This window comes from Osmia bicornis, chromosome 10 (assembly GCF_907164935.1).
Source record: "Osmia bicornis bicornis chromosome 10, iOsmBic2.1, whole genome shotgun sequence".
NCBI lineage: Eukaryota > Metazoa > Arthropoda > Insecta > Hymenoptera > Megachilidae > Osmia > Osmia bicornis.
In genome coordinates, this window is record NC_060225.1 from 5,662,270 (window position 1) to 5,679,302 (window position 17,033).

Below are 17,033 nucleotides of genomic sequence, written 5' to 3' on the forward strand. Positions count from 1 at the left end.
ATCGTTATCATAGGTTTTGATTTCAACCACGTTAGGATATATTTTGTTACAAGAGATCAATTTTTATTTTAACGGCAACTATTAATATAAAATAAAATGATTGATATTAAGATACCGAAAGCTCCAAATGGGATGTCCCTTGGGGTTTCGTGTCTTGCGGCAGCCGGCATGGCTGCTTATGGTATCTCGAAGTCCATGTATACTGGTTTGTTATCTGCATTTTAATAACTAATACAGTTCTACGTAAAAAACCGTTTATTATATATGTACTAAATTATTATATTTCATACCATAAATCAGCAGTGGATTAAGAAACACTTTTCCACTTTTTTCTTTAATTACTTAGTTCTATTGGAATATATTTGAAGTATTATTTCATGATACTTATAGCAATAGTTACTTTTAAATACTTTTCAATACATAAGTGTATTTTTTTTCAGTGGATGCTGGTCACAGAGCAATTATATTTTCCCGTTTGGGAGGTATTCAAGAAGAAATCAGGACTGAAGGCCTTCATTTCCGTGTTCCATGGTTCCATTGGCCAATTATTTATGATATTAGGAGCAGACCTAGAAAATTATCTTCACCTACAGGATCTAAAGATTTACAAATGGTTAATATTTCTCTTCGTGTACTTTCTAGGCCTGATGCAAGTAAATTACCTATAGTGTACCGTAACTTAGGTCTTGATTATGATGAAAAGGTAAGTGAAAATATTATTGTAATGTTGTTACATTTTATTTCAATAAGAGAAATATGTTATAGGTCTTACCAAGTATTTGTAATGAAGTATTAAAATCAGTGGTTGCAAAGTTTAATGCATCTCAGCTTATTACACAAAGACAGCAAGTATCAAATATGGTAAGAAAAGAATTAACCGAACGTGCTAGGGATTTTAACATTGTTTTGGATGATGTATCAATAACTGAATTAAGCTTTGGTAAAGAATATACTGCTGCTGTAGAATCTAAACAGGTTGCCCAGCAGGAGGCACAAAGAGCAGCTTTCTTTGTAGAAAAAGCGATACAAGAAAAGCAGCAGAAAATTGTTCAGGCTGAGGGTGAAGCAGAAGCAGCTAAAATGATATCCTTTTAAAAACTAACATAATCATATTCATACATTTTTATTATCACACGTTTAGATACAATTATCCTTAACTCCTGTGTACCTTGGTTTAGCTCTTAGTCAAAATCCTGGTTATTTAAAGTTGAGAAAAATTCGAGCAGCGCAAACTATTTCTCGCATGGTAATTAATGTAAAAATTGTATTGTTTCTGATAATTTAAAGAATAATTACAGTCTAAAAATAATTTTCGTTTCAGATCGCAAACTCTCCGAATCGTCTATACCTTAGCGGTAACAGTTTGATGTTGAATATTCAAGATCCAGCATTTGATGTTGCATCAGACAAATTAAAAAGTAAGAAATAAAGACAAATACAGGCATATTTTTTCATGCATTTATTTTCTTTTTTGTTATGTTTAATTTTGTATAACTCCAAATGATTTTTAATGCTACATTGTAATTAAGAAAAACAATTATTGTTAATAAGATATATTAGATGGCTGTAGATATAAAGATATCATTATACATATTCATGTTTCAATCTTTATATCCTGTACGACGATGAAGCTCGCTCGAAAATCTCGAGTTCGTGTGTTTCTAGGTCTTGAAAGGACGAGCCCGAAAAACTGGAATGATGCTACGCAAAGCGCAATGAAATCTTTAGTGTCCGACCATCAGCCGACAGTGAAAAATTACGAAAATCCATTGATTAAATCATCTGTATCAATACCTCCAGAAGAACAAATAAGTATTTTATTGGATTCAGCAGATAATGGAGCAAAAATTATAGTATCATAAATTCAAAATTTCAATTTTAGGCTTCAAAGAGATTTTGCGATGCGAGCTCGTCTTTTCTAACACGTTCCTTATCCAATCTATTATCCTCATTTTGTCGAAGCTGCAAAATAAAACAACCTGTTTTTTAATCATATGAACGATTATCTCAATAATTAAAAAAAATTTCATTTTTGCAAGTTTTAAAATCTGGGTACAGTTTATTATATATCTTTACTATGAACTTTCCACATAAGTACTATTCATGTTTTGTCATTTTAATGTATATAGATGTTTCTATAAAAATTTTGTTAAACCAAAAGCTACTTTAAGGGATTTATAACACTTATATAAACAATAAAATTTATGAACTATTTTTTATTAAAAATATCATTTTGTTGGAATTAGTACAATTTAATTATAGTTTGTTACCAATACTAATAAGTCGGTGTATCTGAAGTTTTAATTAATGATAGAAAAGAATAAAACATTAGATAATTTCAAAAGATACTTTGGAGCTACGCGATAAATTTCCGGCAGCTTTTAAAGTGTTCACACGTAAAATAAATAATTTCTTATAATATAATCTGTTTTTAATATTTTCTTCTAGTATATTTCGATTGAAATACACTAAAGGTACGTATTTTTCAAACAACAATATATATATTTATGTAAATATTATCATATGGGTCATATTTTCGAGTTAACCTTTACTTCTATCTGTTTTTTATGAAGTATTCTTCATAAAAGAGTATGATCTATTACATTTACATTTGAAGTATATAATATTATACATACATTATACTATTTATGTACTTTTTGTACATATATATGTTATTATATTCTACTGAAGTGATATTACATCATTTTTATAGATGGGAGAAGATAAAAGTATGGAGTCATCTTCAGGAGGGTAAGGCAAATCATATGTTTCCCAAAACTTTATGGAATTCAACTATATTTTAAAAATACCTTTTTTCTCTTAAAAACAAAGAGATGAGCTGTCTAAGAAGGCTCTTAAGAAACAACAGAAAGAAGCAGAGAAAGCAGCAAAGAAAGCTGAACGTAAAGTTCAAAATGTAAAATAAGTTATTTTATGTTAATTAATTTTATATAATACATAATTTTATTTAGTAACAAAGTATGTTTAAATATATCTACACAGCAAGCTCAACAAGAAATGAATCAAGAAGATGTATCAGTTGGAAAATATGGAGAGATGGGGTTGATACAAAGTAAAGAAAAATACTCAGAGAGAAAATTTATTGACATTAAAAATTTGAACCCTGAGCTAGAGAATCAGACTGTATGGCTGAGAGGTCGTTTGCACACTAGTCGTGCCAAAGGTATGTTATTACATCATATGTTATTTACTTATCTATTGAATCAAAATATGTACAATATATTTTTACAGGTAAACAGTGTTTTATTGTTTTAAGACAACAATCATCTACAGTGCAAGGTTTAGCTGCAGTAAATGAAACAATTAGCAAGCAAATGATTAAATTTATATCTAAGTAAGTTATAAAAATAATAAAATAACTACTACATCAATATCCTTTCATATTTAACAAAGTAATTTTATAGTATTACTAAAGAATCAATTGTGGATGTAGAAGCAGTCGTAAAACGTGTGCCTTCTAAAATTGAATCATGTACACAGAAAGATGTAGAGGTTCATATCGAAAAAGTTTTTGTAGTAAGTGCTGCAAAACCACAGTTACCTTTACAAATTGAAGATGCATCAAGACCTGTAACAGAAGCAGATGAAAATACTCTTAATATCAAAGTAAATCAAGACACTAGATTAGATAATAGAGTCTTAGATCTCAGGACTCCAGCTAATCAAGCTATATACAGAGTAGAAGCAGGCATTTGTAAATTATTCAGAGACATTCTCACAAGTAAAGTAAGTAGATAGTGAAACAGTGTAATAACTTTCTTATTAAACTATTACAATTATATGAAATTGCATGCTTTGCATTTTATTAATAGGGTTTTGTTGAAATTCATACACCAAAAATCATATCTGCAGCAAGTGAAGGTGGAGCAAATGTATTTACGGTGTCATATTTTAAAGGAAATGCTTATCTAGCACAGTCTCCTCAACTTTACAAGCAAATGGCGATAGCAGCCGATTTCGACAAGGTTTTTACTGTAGGAGCAGGTAATTTACCATTTATCATTTATATTTATTATGTATTACAATTATTTGTAATAGTTTTTAGAGCTGAAGATTCCAATACACATAGGCACTTAACGGAATTTGTTGGATTGGATTTAGAAATGGCATTCAAATATCATTATCATGAAGTAATTGATACTATTGGGCAGTTATTTACCGAGATGTTTAAAGGTCTTCGCGACAAGTTAGTAAAAATTGTTTATTAAACGTTGAAAATTGTTTTTTAAGTGTATTAGAATCTTTTTATCAAACTTATTTTCAGTTACGCTGCTGATATCGAGGCCGTTCGTCAACAATATAATGTCGAGCCTTTCAAGTTTTTAGATCCGCCTCTGAAGTTAGAATTTAGCGACGCAATTGAATTATTGGCAGAAGCTGGTGTAACTTTAGGCGAAGAAGATGATTTATCTACACCAGATGAAAAACTGTTGGGTAAACTTGTCAAGGCAAAAGTAATGTTTCGTTGCACCTTATTTACATTATCAAAATATACTGCTTGTATATATCAATTTATTTTTTCAATTTATCCCTTTTCAGTACGATACTGACTTTTATATCTTGGATAAGTATCCGTTGGCAGTGAGACCGTTTTATACAATGCCGGATCCTAATAATCCTGTGAGTTTACATAACTTATTGTGATTTTTTAGCGATTGTACACCGTTAATTCTCTTACAGAAAACATCGAATTCTTACGATATGTTTATGCGCGGTGAAGAAATTATTTCAGGAGCGCAACGTATTCACGATCCTGAACTTCTTACCGAACGTGCGAAACATCATGGAATTGGTACGCATACTTTTGATTTTTATATGTTAATAATTATAACGCAGTACATCTACAGTTCTTTTTTCTGTATTTTAGACTTAGAAAAGATAAGGTCGTATATCGATGCGTTCAAATACGGTTGCCCTCCTCATGCCGGTGGTGGGATTGGAATGGAGCGTGTTGTTATGTTGTATCTTGGTTTAGATAATATTAGAAAAGTTTCTATGTTCCCTCGCGATCCTAAGCGTATTACTCCATAAATTTCAAACTGCTTATATAATGTTATTTTTAAGTATATAACGTATATAATTGTGCAATTATTTAGCACTAATTGATAAATAAATAATTTTATAAAAGTTTTAAGTGCCCAGAATTTCTTTGTAAGTAATCATATTGATATTGTAATCATATGAATGTAAAATTTACGAACAGGGAAGTGCTATATCTGCTCCTGGTTTATAGGTATTAATTTTGAATACACCGCGTGTGAAAAAATCTCGTACCAGATGAAGGCTTTATTATGAAGCTTTTGGTAGCATCACATATTAATTATAACTTAATTGCAAAATTAAATCGCCCATAAAGGGGAATCTTAAATTCGATCAGTCAAGATCAGAACTAGTATTTTAAAAGCACCGCTATAAATTGAAATTTTTTAAAAATTCGATTCTAGCGCCATCTATACAAAACCGTTGGAAACTACTTATCGACGGAATAACTTATCGACTGGAAATAAGGAAACACCAGCGCCATCTATTAAAAAGAGGTGGAAACTACTCATCAAGTGGTTTCAGCCGGTTTCGTATAGATGGCGCTGGAGTCGAATTTTTAAAAGCAGTACCTGCTTTATGGCGGTCTTTTTAAAATCCAATTATTTGATTGATTTTGATTGATTTCTAAAAAAAATAGAATCAAAGGGAGTTAAAATTGTGTCTTTTCAGTTGTAGGTGCAAAGTGTGGTAGAAAAGGAACTGATAAAACTGGCACGATTGTTATACAAACTGTGGTCTGTATATGCAAACCTAATATCAGCTCGGGGTGTTTAGGACCCCCCGGGATGGCATCTTTTTGTATCTGTAAATACATACACTCACTATAGTATTTAAAGATGTATACAGTGTAGATTAAAATAACAGCAACAGTAGTAAATACGTAGTTGAGAAGATATTGTTTAATTACCTTATTATTGTGATAATTGTTTTTAAATCAGTTGTGGGTTTTTATGATGTAAAAATGGCAGCAGACAAATCATCGATTTTGAACGGTTTTATAGAAGATTGTGAAGAATTAATTGTTCGTTTCGAACGAGCGGACGATATTAGATTTCAGACTTTTTGCGAAATATGGAAAGAGATGAAATTCTCATTGATCTTTACGTGAGTATTGAAAAAAAAAGAACAGTAACATTTTTAAATACTATGGTTAAGCATATGAGAGATAACTAATTTTAATTTATATGTATGTACTTTTTAGGGGTCGTCCAAGCTTTTTAGAATTGTTAGAATTTTGTGAAGAAGCTTTAAATATATGTAAACAGTTTCTTCTCTTGCCTCCTCGTTTCAAAGAACGTATTGGAGGATTGTACCTTTTGTATGGAATATACTACAAAATGCCAGTAGAGCAATTCAAAATTAGAATGAAATTAGATGATTGGCGAAGTATTATGGAGCTTCATGCAGAAATAAAAGAGGCAGAACACTTGGATGCTAATTATATATTATGTAAATTAATTACAGATAATGCATTTATTTTTTGTATGTTTGATCAAGAGGTACATTTAATCGAATGTTTTAACATAAACAGTATTTTACAAATTTCATTCTCATATGATTTTTTTTGGTTTTAGTTTGGTTTAGAGAAACATTATCGTGTGAAAAATGCACAGTGCTTTAATCCATATTCTGTATTATCAAGCTTGAAAGATTTAACTGAAAAGGGACAAGTATTATCAAAGATTAGTGAATTAAGCAAAATTTATGAATCTAAGAAACAGGCACTGATATGTAGAAATAATGCAGATGGTTCTTTAAAATTATTTAATGCGAACATAGCTGAGGAAATTGTGGGTGATATTCAAGCTTTAGAAGAACAAAGAAAAAGGCAGCAAATAAAAAATGAAATTGATAAAGAACAGATATATCCTTCAACTTCAAAAGAGGAACATAAAAAATTATCTCATATGTATGTATATTCACATAATAAGATGTTTCTATTAACTGTTTTCTAACTTATATAGTGTTATGTTTTTTAGGAAAGGTAATTACAAGAAAAAAATACGCTCGTATATTAATGGTGGTTTTCAATCAGATTCTAATAATTCAGAAGATGAAGCATTAGATGTTGAAGATTATGACTCTGATTCGACAGAAAATTTTGACTGAAGAAACACAAAAAGAACATTAAATAAAGAATACATCTTTTGTCTGTAAGTGTATTATACTGTAACAATAAACTATAATAGGTTCATAATAGGGAGAATAATGTATTTAAATTATCTTTTTTTATTGAGAAGTGTACAAAATAAGTATAAGGAACAAGTTAGTGAAAATATCAATCATTCAAAATTTAAAGAAATCTTTTATAGAATACATTATGCTCTATCTTATTGTAACTGCATTTTGTACAGACTCTAAATGAAGACAATTCAATTAAATGATGTAAACATCTTTAAAATGAAATTAAATTTCTGAACTTAAAAACTGGATAGAATGTTTTATAGATTTCAGGTGCAAGTTATTTTATCAGAGATTAATTCCAAACATGTAACTTTTCATTTTCACATAACTGTGTGTGTGTATTTATGACGTTAGTAATAAATCTATATACTGAATAGAATTGTTACATTGCCGCGAATAAACATCTATAAGGCTCGCAGCAATAAGTTCACACTAGAATTTATTAATAAACTTTTAGTTGATTATTATCATCAAATCCAGCACTGTGACCTGCATTTCGTACGATAAAACTGGTTCCATCGTAGTGCATGCGTCGTTCACCTCGACGTACAAAAAGATGAGACGTCTGACCCAGGGATGCGGTACAATGTAAAAATGGCGTTGTCAATGAAGCTGTTCCATTACTAGGTGACGTACGTAATTGATACTTGTTACTGTTACGTGCAATCCTATCAAAGAGATAAATCATGTTTTTATCTACTACTTTTCAATCACTGTCGTTAAATGAAATACCTAACAAGACCATCAGGTGTTTGTGAAACTCGAACATTATTAACAATCCAGTTTTCCACACCCTCATTGGTCAACCAATATTGAGCAGCATTTAATGCAGCTGCAGCTTCTTGCAAACATGCTGAACCATGACGAGAACGAGAGTAAAAAACGCTTAAAGAAAAGTCCTGAAAGTTGGAATATTCCTTTAATAGAGTTCATTCTATTTGATATATAAAACACCTTCTTCCTATACCTGGCTCATGTCTGAAAATGAATCTGTCGTTGTTCTCGTCCCTGCCGTATCAACTAAATACACAAGAGCACACTGCTCTGAAGTAAAGCTGACTCCTTTATACCACATCTTTGCATATCTGAGGAAAGATAATAATCCTTATTAATGGTACTTTAATCATGTTACAGATGCCACTAACTTGTTATTGCCATGGGCATCGTGGGCCAAGATTTCAACTCGCGAACCGTACTGATATATTCTTCCATTTGGATGTAATAATGCTGCAGTTGATCCAGAACCACTCAACGATAGTACAATGTTATTCTACGCTGACCATAAATGCAATTCACATAAGAATCATGTAAGCATTATATGTTTATTTTCTGTTTGAGTTAGTAAACTCATAATTTCATATTACTTAGTATACATATATAAACTCTAATCAACATCATTTATGAGTTCTTCAGAAAGGGAGTTCCTCTCGGTATAAAATAGAAGAAAAAGAGGATACCTTAAGATTGATTACTCTAACTGCACGATCGATCGTCATGTCAACCCGAATCCTATTATGAAGTCTCAGAGAAATTGTACCATGCGGTGTTGTAACGATTGCAGCATCAGTGTCATGTTCGCGCCAGTTTTCTGCATAGACACACGATTCCTCATAGAACGGTGCAATCGTTTTACAATTACGTGGTTGCCGCCAAAATCCTGTTGAATTAGAATATGCTGTTGCACCAGCCAGTCCGCCCCACTGTTCTGACGGAGGTGCTTCGAAATATTTGGAAAATTCACTGTATCGCTAGAGAGATAGAAAGAGGGAGAGAGAGAGCGAACGAAAGATAGAAAAAGAACAGGCAAAGAGTTAACTTTTGAAGATTATTTAGTCCTCGTTGAAAAATATACATGAAAGTACCTGAAAATTAGTTTCATCTGTCTGCGAGTGATAACTGTGCGCCGTGTAAAGAGATCTGGGTCGCATGGGTGCCGTTGAGGTAGTTTGATTTTGAATTGTTGACATAGAACATTGGTTCACCACTTGGCTTCCTGTCTGAGCATTACACTTTTGGATTTCTTTTCGATGTTCGCCGCAAGGAGTTGCCATAGCTTTTGCCTTTAATTAATAATAAGAAATAAAAATGATTAAAATGTTCAATAAGAAAGAAGAAATAAGGAAGAAAAGGATGTACAAAGTCAGCTGTAACAAATATCTTTACAATTAATTACATAGGAACAAGTAAATGAGATTTCATTGCAAAAGGAGAAAGTTAACGGAAATGGAATTCTATTAATAAACATTTCACGGATCATTAGCTAAAGAATTGGAAAAAGACCTTGGAATTGGCGGCAGCGTTTTTCGGCTTCTTACGACGGGATTTCCGGGGTTTCGACACCGCCGTTTGACCACTCTCGTTTAGGCGATCCACGGCTGAAACGGTTTTAAGTACCTACAAGTTCAGGTTCTTACAAAGAATTGCCACGTCTTTGGCAAGTTTTCTACTATTTGATTTCACGAAGATGCTCGCATGTGTGACTTCAGCCTTGCCTTTTTTTTTTCTTCTGTGATCCCACGATTTCGTGGATCGCTTCAAGGAAATCAATACTCGGATTTGTGTAGAGATTTCTACTGAGGATGATGCGATTAGATGATATTTCGATTGAAACAAATGAGTGTCTTGGTTGATTGCTTCGTTGCCCTGACAATAAAAAATGACAAGAGACTAGCAGTAGGAACATTTCAAATAGAACAATTTATTTGATACTTAAACTGATTGTGTTCTTTAATTTTATGTAAGGATACAATCATGCACAGCGTTTGAAATATCATGATCATATTTAGTTATAATATAAACAAGCAAGTAAATGCAGTTTCCTTTTCTTTTACAGTTCTTGATCTACTTTGAAAGTACGAGTTGCCGCATTTTATAAAAGTATTTAGAACTAAATGAAACATTTATGCAACCATTCTCTTAATTTTATATACATATATTCTTCAGCGCGATATATGTTTCATTTTATTGCAATTTTTCAACGGTAATAAGAAGCAATCAATAAGGAAACTCAAGGCGAAAGGGATAATAATTATCTGTCGACGTGACTGTGATGTAGTAATCGTGTTTTTCCTTTAATATATGCTCTAAACGTTTGCTTATTACATATAATTATGTTTAAATATGTTCATTATGTCAAATAATATTTTATTTTTATCGCAATACAGCAATTATATTTGCATTTTATATTTCCAAGTAGTGGCTTGAATACCCGCTTATTTTTCGCACAATCATTTTTTTGACGTATTGTCCCACAATTATGAATTCAACGATTGAAAACTATAATTTTGACTCGATTCAATGTAATTCGTACGATGACTTGTTAGTATTACAAATTTTCAAAATCTACCGTAACAGTGTCTTATAAACGTATTCTTAATATCATTGAATTTTTGTTTAACAATAGTGAAAATGAAGGTAGATTGATCTACGTAAAAAAGTAATAAATTAAAACACAATTAGGTAATAAATTTGAAATAATAGCAGGCAAAAATGATTGCAAGTCAATGAGCTTATTGCATAACTACGTAGTCGTCGTTTCCTTTATACTTCTTTCGATTGCATACATTATCGTATATCGTAAATTGTTAGAAGTAGATAAAAAAGGTTGCTGATTAAAATTTTATAGAATACAATTATAAAGAATAATGCCTTGAATAAATTGCATATAATGTTTATTAAATAAACAAGACTAATTGACAAATTTTTTATTAATATTTTCATTGTGTATTTTTTCAGATTCACGCAAAACGTAAGCAGACATGTGGAGTGCAAAAATTGGCCTACATACGAAGAGTATATCTTTTATATTTCATGCGGCTATACAGTTGACACCAATGGAATAAATGTTGGGCACTTGAGTATACAACATATAGCCTTATTGCAAGTAACATTGTATTGTATAATACTGCTTTTCAAATGGTGGGGACATAGGATTTATCTACTGACAGTTCTTAAAGTCCCAGTACGTGCTCGTTCCGCACGTGTAGTAACTCGTGGGAGTTCATTGGTAAATAGGAAGACAATTTTCAAAAATTTTTTTTTAGATTTTCAATAATGATTATACCTAAACTTCTACTCTTCTTGGCTACTATCAGTTTTACTTTAGGTAATTGTTATTTAATTGTTTTACAAAAATTGGAAAGAAATTATGATTTCCAAAGAATTAAATTAGATTTCTATTAAGATATTATTTTCAATGCTCGAGTATTCAGTTTCAAACACGTCATTGCAATATTGTAATATCATATTTTCATTACTTTTAGAATCACCTGTACAAATTAAAAGCCCTGAGAGTAGCGACGATAAAGATCATGAAAAAGCTAAGAGTAATACGCTTCGTTTAGTTACAATAGTAAGTATAAACTAAAGAACTAGGTAAAAAATATTAAAGTTCTATTGTTTAGTGTTTTTATGTTACTTTTATTTTTACTTCAACTACCATGTACATATATTGAAGGTATTTGCAGTTAGATTAACGTTATCATATGATCAATAAAAGAGATATGGTAGGATCTTTAGTATTTCTTTGACAATGTCTGATCCTATCTTTATCTTGAACTTTTAATTTTTTAAGTTAATAATATGCTTATTGCTTGTTTCGATAGTTATCATTGCTTTTTTAATGATTGTGAAAATAAATTTGTAGGTAATGCGGCATGGGGACAGAGCACCACAGGATACTTATCCAAATGATCCTTATGTTAATAACTCAATGGAACCTTATGGTTGGGGTCAACTGACAAATGTAATAGATTATTCAATTTTCATACGGCATTATTCGATTTAATACTGTGTTACATATGCGCATATATTTATCTAGGAAGGACGAAGAAATCAGTACAATCAAGGACTTTTCTTACGAGAACGTTATAGCCATTTTCTGGGTCCAACGTACAGTCCCGATATATTTTATTTACAATGTACTGCGGTTGATCGTACAAAAATGTCTGCAATGTTGGAAGCAGCAGCTTTATGGAAACCAAACGAAAAACAGTCATTTAAGCCTGATCTACCTTGGCAACCTGTCACTTTATTCTATCAACCACGTTCAGAAGACACGGTATGCATATATTTTATTTTACAGCATGAATGATTTTCATTGTGCGTTTGTGTTGATTAGTAATTTATATATTCATAGTTGATGCTAATATGGGATACATGCCCAAAATATACCAAATTACGACAAACAGTTAGTAGTTTACCGGAAGTTCAAAAAGTTCAAGAAGATAATAAACAATTGTACAAGAAATTAACAAACTTAACGGGTATGGTAATTTCAAGTCCAGCTGACGTAGGTTCGCTTTATTCAACATTAACAGCAGAGGTTTTTGTCAATTTTAATTGTAAACTGAAAGTGAAATAAGTATACATTAAAAACATGTTTGATCAATATTTTCAATATTTTAGAAACATATGAAATTAACTCTTCCCGAGTGGACTAATGATTATTATCCTGATAAATTAATACCATTAACATTATATGATCTCCAACTTAATGTATATAATGATCCTTTAAAAAGACTGAAAGGAGGACCTTTTCTTAAGAAGATTGTTATTGATATGCTGGCAAAAAAAGACAATACTTTAAAGCCTCAAGAAAGGAAAATGTTTATGTATATTGGTCATGACAGTTCTATTGTAAGTTTGTTAGATGTCATGCATGTATGGAATAATCAAATGCCGAATTACAATATCATGACAATGATTGAATTACATGAAGATAGTTGTGGATGGAATGTTCAGGTAAAAATTCATATTGTTTATGCATCGACTTAACGGTTTAAAACTGCGCGGATACAAAAATCACTGCAACAATGTTTTCTTAGGTTTTTTTAAGAAATACCACTGAACGTGAACCGTATCGTTTGACGATTCCTGGATGTACAACAATTTGTCCTCTTGAAAAATTTATACACATTTTAAAACCCATGATACCAGATAATTGGGAAGAAGAATGTAAAGTCGATGGAGATTATACACTCCCACCCGCTCCAGTTCCTTGAATATAATTTAATTTATAAAAATGTAAAGTGAGCAACAAGTGATTTTATTGTTAAAAATTTTAATTCTGTAACGCACAAATAAAAATTACGGGATAAAATATGTTACATATTTCCAGAAGTATTAGCAGAAATAAAATAATTTCAAGTTTTGTTATACACACATATTTACAATTCAATTTATTTCATTCCATATACATACTAACATTTCACATAGTCTATTATTTTGCTATAAAAAATATGTACTTATATAAAACATGAACGTACGAGTTACTTATAAGCAAATCTTACAATCAACTGTTTATGTTCTTAGGCAAATATTTTCTCTTCTCGACGTTTTTTCGTAACTACTGTGCCAGGTTTGTGTTGAGCGTCTGGATGATTCAACAATTCGGGAGGACAGGTAGATATTGGACTCGAAAGGATTGTTTGCTTTAGATCATAGAACAGGTGACTATCATCCTTTGTACAGAATGAAATAGCAAGACCAGCTTTTCCTGCACGACCAGTTCTACCAATACGATGTGTATAATCTACAAACAGGTAAAAAATTGTTAGTAATTTAAAAAATTTTTTTTTTGTAATAATATGTACAGAATATTTACCTTCTATAGTCTTAGCCATATCATAATTAATAACCATAGATACGTCTTTAATATCGATACCACGACCTGCGACATCGGTAGCTACTAATATATCTTTGCTTCCACTCTTAAGAGATGCAAGCGCATATTCTCTCTGTTCTTGCCCTTTACCACCATGAAGGGTACAAGCATTATACTGAAAAATAATAAAGATAGTGAAAAAATAATGTAATATTTGATAGTAAGATGTTATAGGAAATAATTGAAGAACAAACGTACGCCTAGTTTTTCTAAACCTCTTGCAAGAACATCAGCGCCCTTCTTTTGATTAACGAATATAATAACTGGTGGTTCAACACCTCTGCTAAGTATTTCCATAAGTTTCTTGCGTTTATCAGCTTCTCCCATTATATGAACAATTTGTTCTGTTCTTTCTGTTGGTTTGCCCACGCTACCAATATATACAACCGCGGGCCGCCTTAGGTAAGTTCTGGCTAGTCTTTCTACCGCAGGAGGCATAGTTGCTGTAAACATTACAGTCTGAAAACAAAAGTAATAATAGTTATTTTGAGGCATTAAAAACCGTGGAATAAACTATTATTTCTTACCTGTCTGTATTTCTTCTTCGTATTATAATTGGCTAATAGTTTTTCTTCATTTTCGGCATCTTCATTGTCCGGTTTTAGATTTGTAACTGGCATATATTCCAAAATTTTTTGAACATCTGGAAATTCATATAAAAATCAGTATCTGGATATAAAGAAACACGTATTGAGAAACTTACCTGGTTCAAAACCCATATCTATCATTCTATCAGCTTCATCCAATACAATATATGTACACTGATTTAAAACCAAGTATCGATTTTCTAATACATCTATCAAACGTCCTGGTGTGGCTATTACAATCTGTAATAGTAAAAAGTTATTTGAAATATCAAAAACAAATAATGGGTAGTGCACTGTTTTTTTTTTGTATTGTATTAAGATAATACCTCACAACCCATTCTTAATCTAAATCCTTGTTCTTCTCTAGAAAGCCCACCAACAACGACGACTGTTCTAATACCTAGTGGTTGCCCAAATTTATTTGTCTCTTCTTCAATTTGCTGAGCCAACTCACTAGAATTATAGTTTTTTAAAAATAAATTTCAATATTTTAAATAATAAATACAAGTAATTAAATAACTTTACGAATGATAAATTTACCGGGTTGGTGCTAAGATTATACTGTAAGGACCCTGATCTGCTTCTTCTAATCTTTCGATCTTTGGTAAACTGGTAATCCATAATAATAGAGGAATTAAGAATGCCAGGGTTTTTCCAGATCCGGTTTCAGCAACGCCAATAATATCGCGATTTTGCAATCCGATAGGAATAGCTTGTCTTTGAATAGGCGTTAAGTCTTTGTACCCCACTTTATCAATAATGTCAAGAATTTCTTTTGGAAATCCTGATTCTTTCCAGGACCTAATAGGATCAGGAATACGTCCTCCTTTTATTGTGATATTATAATCCTCTCTAAATATACGCCAATCTCTTTCTGTCATCTCGTGTAAGGCTTTCTCTGACCAATGTCTATCATCCCACTTCTGCTTCTCTTCTTTACGTTTTACCTTTTTCAATCTCATTCTACAAAAATATAAAAAAATATAGACATTAATAATATTTATATTAACAAAAACAAAAGGTAACATACTTCTCTTGTTCTTTTTCTGCTTCTGTTCTTCTTTTCTCTAGAAGCTCTCCATAAAATTTGCTTTGATCTCGTTTCTGTGCTTTGATATCTATACCAGCAAGATTTCCTCTACCAAAGAATTGAACCTGATGCCTTTCTTTATAAATACTGTTATAGTCAACAGATGTATCCTCTGAAGTATCCCAATCAAACACAAATTTTCTATCATTTAGTCTTCTAACACGACGTTTTTTCTTTATCAATCCTAAATAACGCTCCTTAATAGCTTCTACTTCTTTCTCCTTATCTTTGTCCTTAATTTCTTCTTCTCTCGCGCGTTGGCCTTCTCTACGCCTATATCGTAAATTATTAAATGAATATATTTACATAATGTAAATTTAATTAATATACTTGAACATTATATACCTATCCCTATCATCCCATTCTCTATCTTTTCCAGTATTTTCATTATGAAAGAAAGATTTTCGTGCTTCCTCTTGTTGCTTTCTCATAGCTTCAACTTCTTCTTGTCGCTTTTGCAATGCTAAAGCAGCACGTTCTTCTTTAGTTAAAAATTTTGGTTTAGCACGTGCTTCCTCCTCTGCTTTCTTTTTAGCTAACAATTCTTCCAAACTGAGTGGTTCCTTCTTTGGAAGAGATTTTGTCTTTTCCTCACCTTCCTCTTCCTCCTTTTTTTGTTCATTCTTGTTGTCCTTTTTATTTTCATCGTCTAAGACAAATATAGGACTTGGTTTACGTTTTTTATCATCTTTTGATTTATCTTTAGATTCTCGTCTTTCTCTTGATCTGTCCCGATCTTTTTCACGGGATCTATCTCTTTCTCTTGATCGTTCTCGTGATCTAGATCGTTTCCTATCCTTTTTTCGATCTTTTGATCGGCTTCTTGATCGCCTTCGATCTCGTCGTTCTCGTTCTCTTTCACGATCGCGATCACGTTCACGCGACCGACTTCGTCTTACAGTCTTTTTATCATGAGCCATGGAAAATTCTTAACTAATTTACTCAATTGTCTGTAACAAATAATGCAAAATTAATGCAAAACCTTGAAATCATTGAGGTTAGAGAACTAAAATTTAAATATTAAGTAAATAATAATGTAAAAATGACAAACTGTTGCACGGAGAATTGTTTCTTATGATACTTAATTACAATCACCTTTAGTAATGTTATATTAAACATTGTCAAATATAACGACAGAATACACAATACTATCACAATAGGTGAAATTGTGAAATAAAGTACGTTTTCGTGCGTTTTTAAAAATTGATTTATTAACAAACATGTGAATAATATTAATGTTTCTTGTAAAATGCATACTGATAACTTACTTTTTCCAAAACAAACGTAATCAACTTTACATATGATAACGACGCACCTATACAATCAATTGCATACAGTGCACTCTATTTCTGGTTGTCTTTTCAATGCAGGCGACGCATTTTTACAGTCTTGTGTGCAATTGGCTTTATATTAATAATTTTTTACAATTAAATAACCGCGCAAT

The 17,033-nt window shown here is 31.5% G+C and overlaps 6 protein-coding genes across 13 annotated transcripts; 4 read left to right on the plus strand and 2 right to left on the minus strand.

Annotated features, from left to right (window-relative positions):
- The first annotated feature begins 87 nt into the window (after positions 1–87).
- On the plus strand, positions 88–2,171 carry LOC114877265 (prohibitin-2). The gene is made up of 6 exons (XM_029189612.2): positions 88–205; positions 441–703; positions 766–1,083; positions 1,169–1,246; positions 1,322–1,418; positions 1,666–2,171. Exons 1-6 carry the CDS (start codon positions 97–99, stop codon positions 1,860–1,862), a joined length of 1,062 nt encoding a protein of 353 aa, XP_029045445.1. The 5' UTR covers positions 88–96; the 3' UTR covers positions 1,863–2,171.
- A 120-nt stretch (positions 2,172–2,291) lies between these two features.
- Positions 2,292–5,155, plus strand: LOC114877260 (aspartate--tRNA ligase, cytoplasmic). The gene is made up of 12 exons (XM_029189600.2): positions 2,292–2,474; positions 2,714–2,751; positions 2,833–2,917; positions 3,004–3,184; positions 3,253–3,355; positions 3,426–3,747; positions 3,834–4,005; positions 4,060–4,207; positions 4,286–4,475; positions 4,561–4,641; positions 4,702–4,813; positions 4,889–5,155. Exons 2-12 carry the CDS (start codon positions 2,714–2,716, stop codon positions 5,050–5,052), a joined length of 1,596 nt encoding a protein of 531 aa, XP_029045433.1. The 5' UTR covers positions 2,292–2,474; the 3' UTR covers positions 5,053–5,155.
- Positions 5,156–5,873: 718 nt separating this feature from the next.
- Positions 5,874–7,794, plus strand: LOC114877267 (snRNA-activating protein complex subunit 1). 2 transcript variants are annotated; one of them, XM_029189617.2, is made up of 5 exons: positions 5,874–6,168; positions 6,266–6,563; positions 6,639–6,973; positions 7,044–7,217; positions 7,706–7,794. In XM_029189617.2, exons 1-4 carry the CDS (start codon positions 6,026–6,028, stop codon positions 7,171–7,173), a joined length of 906 nt encoding a protein of 301 aa, XP_029045450.1. In that variant the 5' UTR covers positions 5,874–6,025; the 3' UTR covers positions 7,174–7,217; positions 7,706–7,794. The 2 variants fall into 2 exon arrangements, with proteins under 2 accessions (XP_029045450.1, XP_029045449.1); XM_029189616.2 differs by lacking the exon at positions 7,706–7,794 and having other exon boundaries at positions 7,044–7,261.
- LOC114877275 lies at positions 7,546–9,299 on the minus strand. The gene is made up of 6 exons (XM_029189631.2): positions 9,111–9,299; positions 8,706–8,996; positions 8,394–8,518; positions 8,216–8,333; positions 7,981–8,147; positions 7,546–7,916 (listed from the first exon to the last, which is right to left on the minus strand). Exons 1-6 carry the CDS (start codon positions 9,297–9,299, stop codon positions 7,691–7,693), a joined length of 1,116 nt encoding a protein of 371 aa, XP_029045464.1. The 3' UTR covers positions 7,546–7,690.
- Positions 7,792–13,414, plus strand: LOC114877263 (testicular acid phosphatase homolog). 5 transcript variants are annotated; one of them, XM_029189602.2, is made up of 9 exons: positions 7,792–7,880; positions 8,383–8,555; positions 10,984–11,353; positions 11,511–11,599; positions 11,894–11,992; positions 12,068–12,307; positions 12,386–12,571; positions 12,655–12,990; positions 13,074–13,414. In XM_029189602.2, exons 3-9 carry the CDS (start codon positions 11,302–11,304, stop codon positions 13,248–13,250), a joined length of 1,179 nt encoding a protein of 392 aa, XP_029045435.1. In that variant the 5' UTR covers positions 7,792–7,880; positions 8,383–8,555; positions 10,984–11,301; the 3' UTR covers positions 13,251–13,414. The 5 variants fall into 5 exon arrangements, with proteins under 5 accessions (XP_029045435.1, XP_029045439.1, XP_046143342.1 ...); XM_029189606.2 differs by having other exon boundaries at positions 10,984–11,254; XM_046287386.1 differs by having other exon boundaries at positions 7,801–7,875.
- Positions 13,397–16,964, minus strand: LOC114877256 (probable ATP-dependent RNA helicase DDX23). Of its 3 annotated transcripts, none has more exons than XM_029189591.2 (10): positions 16,858–16,964; positions 15,935–16,539; positions 15,530–15,862; positions 15,040–15,462; positions 14,826–14,952; positions 14,616–14,739; positions 14,440–14,555; positions 14,111–14,371; positions 13,853–14,027; positions 13,397–13,780 (listed from the first exon to the last, which is right to left on the minus strand). In XM_029189591.2, the coding sequence occupies exons 2-10, from the start codon at positions 16,507–16,509 to the stop codon at positions 13,557–13,559; spliced, it is 2,358 nt and encodes a 785-aa protein (XP_029045424.1). In that variant the 5' UTR covers positions 16,510–16,539; positions 16,858–16,964; the 3' UTR covers positions 13,397–13,556. The 3 variants fall into 3 exon arrangements, with proteins under 3 accessions (XP_029045424.1, XP_046143341.1, XP_029045426.1); XM_046287385.1 differs by lacking the exon at positions 16,858–16,964 and adding an exon at positions 16,685–16,828; XM_029189593.2 differs by lacking the exon at positions 16,858–16,964 and adding an exon at positions 16,641–16,828.
- Positions 16,965–17,033: the final 69 nt, after the last annotated feature.

Coding starts and splice junctions, on each gene's coding strand:
- LOC114877256 (XM_029189591.2), bottom strand. CDS start 16,509: ATGGCTCATGATAAAAAGACTGTAAGACGAAGTCGGTCGCGTGAACGT. Junction 15,463..15,529: donor GCAGAAAAAGAACAAGAGAA/GTATGTTACCTT, acceptor ATATTTTTGTAG/AATGAGATTGAAAAAGGTAA. Junction 14,556..14,615: donor AGATATGGGTTTTGAACCAG/GTAAGTTTCTCA, acceptor ATGAATTTCCAG/ATGTTCAAAAAATTTTGGAA.
- LOC114877263 (XM_029189602.2), top strand. CDS start 11,302: ATGATTATACCTAAACTTCTACTCTTCTTGGCTACTATCAGTTTTACT. Junction 11,600..11,893: donor CGCTTCGTTTAGTTACAATA/GTAAGTATAAAC, acceptor ATAAATTTGTAG/GTAATGCGGCATGGGGACAG. Junction 12,991..13,073: donor GTTGTGGATGGAATGTTCAG/GTAAAAATTCAT, acceptor ATGTTTTCTTAG/GTTTTTTTAAGAAATACCAC.
- LOC114877265 (XM_029189612.2), top strand. CDS start 97: ATGATTGATATTAAGATACCGAAAGCTCCAAATGGGATGTCCCTTGGG. Junction 1,084..1,168: donor AAGCAGAAGCAGCTAAAATG/ATATCCTTTTAA, acceptor ACTCCTGTGTAC/CTTGGTTTAGCTCTTAGTCA. Junction 1,247..1,321: donor CGCAAACTATTTCTCGCATG/GTAATTAATGTA, acceptor TTTTCGTTTCAG/ATCGCAAACTCTCCGAATCG.
- LOC114877260 (XM_029189600.2), top strand. CDS start 2,714: ATGGGAGAAGATAAAAGTATGGAGTCATCTTCAGGAGG. Junction 3,748..3,833: donor GAGACATTCTCACAAGTAAA/GTAAGTAGATAG, acceptor TTTTATTAATAG/GGTTTTGTTGAAATTCATAC. Junction 4,208..4,285: donor TTTAAAGGTCTTCGCGACAA/GTTAGTAAAAAT, acceptor ACTTATTTTCAG/TTACGCTGCTGATATCGAGG.
- LOC114877275 (XM_029189631.2), bottom strand. CDS start 9,299: ATGGCAACTCCTTGCGGCGAACATCGAAAAGAAATCCAAAAGTGTAAT. Junction 8,997..9,110: donor CAGATGAAACTAATTTTCAG/GTACTTTCATGT, acceptor CTATCTCTCTAG/CGATACAGTGAATTTTCCAA. Junction 8,519..8,705: donor TTAGAGTAATCAATCTTAAG/GTATCCTCTTTT, acceptor TGGTCAGCGTAG/AATAACATTGTACTATCGTT.
- LOC114877267 (XM_029189617.2), top strand. CDS start 6,026: ATGGCAGCAGACAAATCATCGATTTTGAACGGTTTTATAGAAGATTGT. Junction 6,169..6,265: donor AAATTCTCATTGATCTTTAC/GTGAGTATTGAA, acceptor TGTACTTTTTAG/GGGTCGTCCAAGCTTTTTAG. Junction 6,974..7,043: donor CATAAAAAATTATCTCATAT/GTATGTATATTC, acceptor TATGTTTTTTAG/GAAAGGTAATTACAAGAAAA.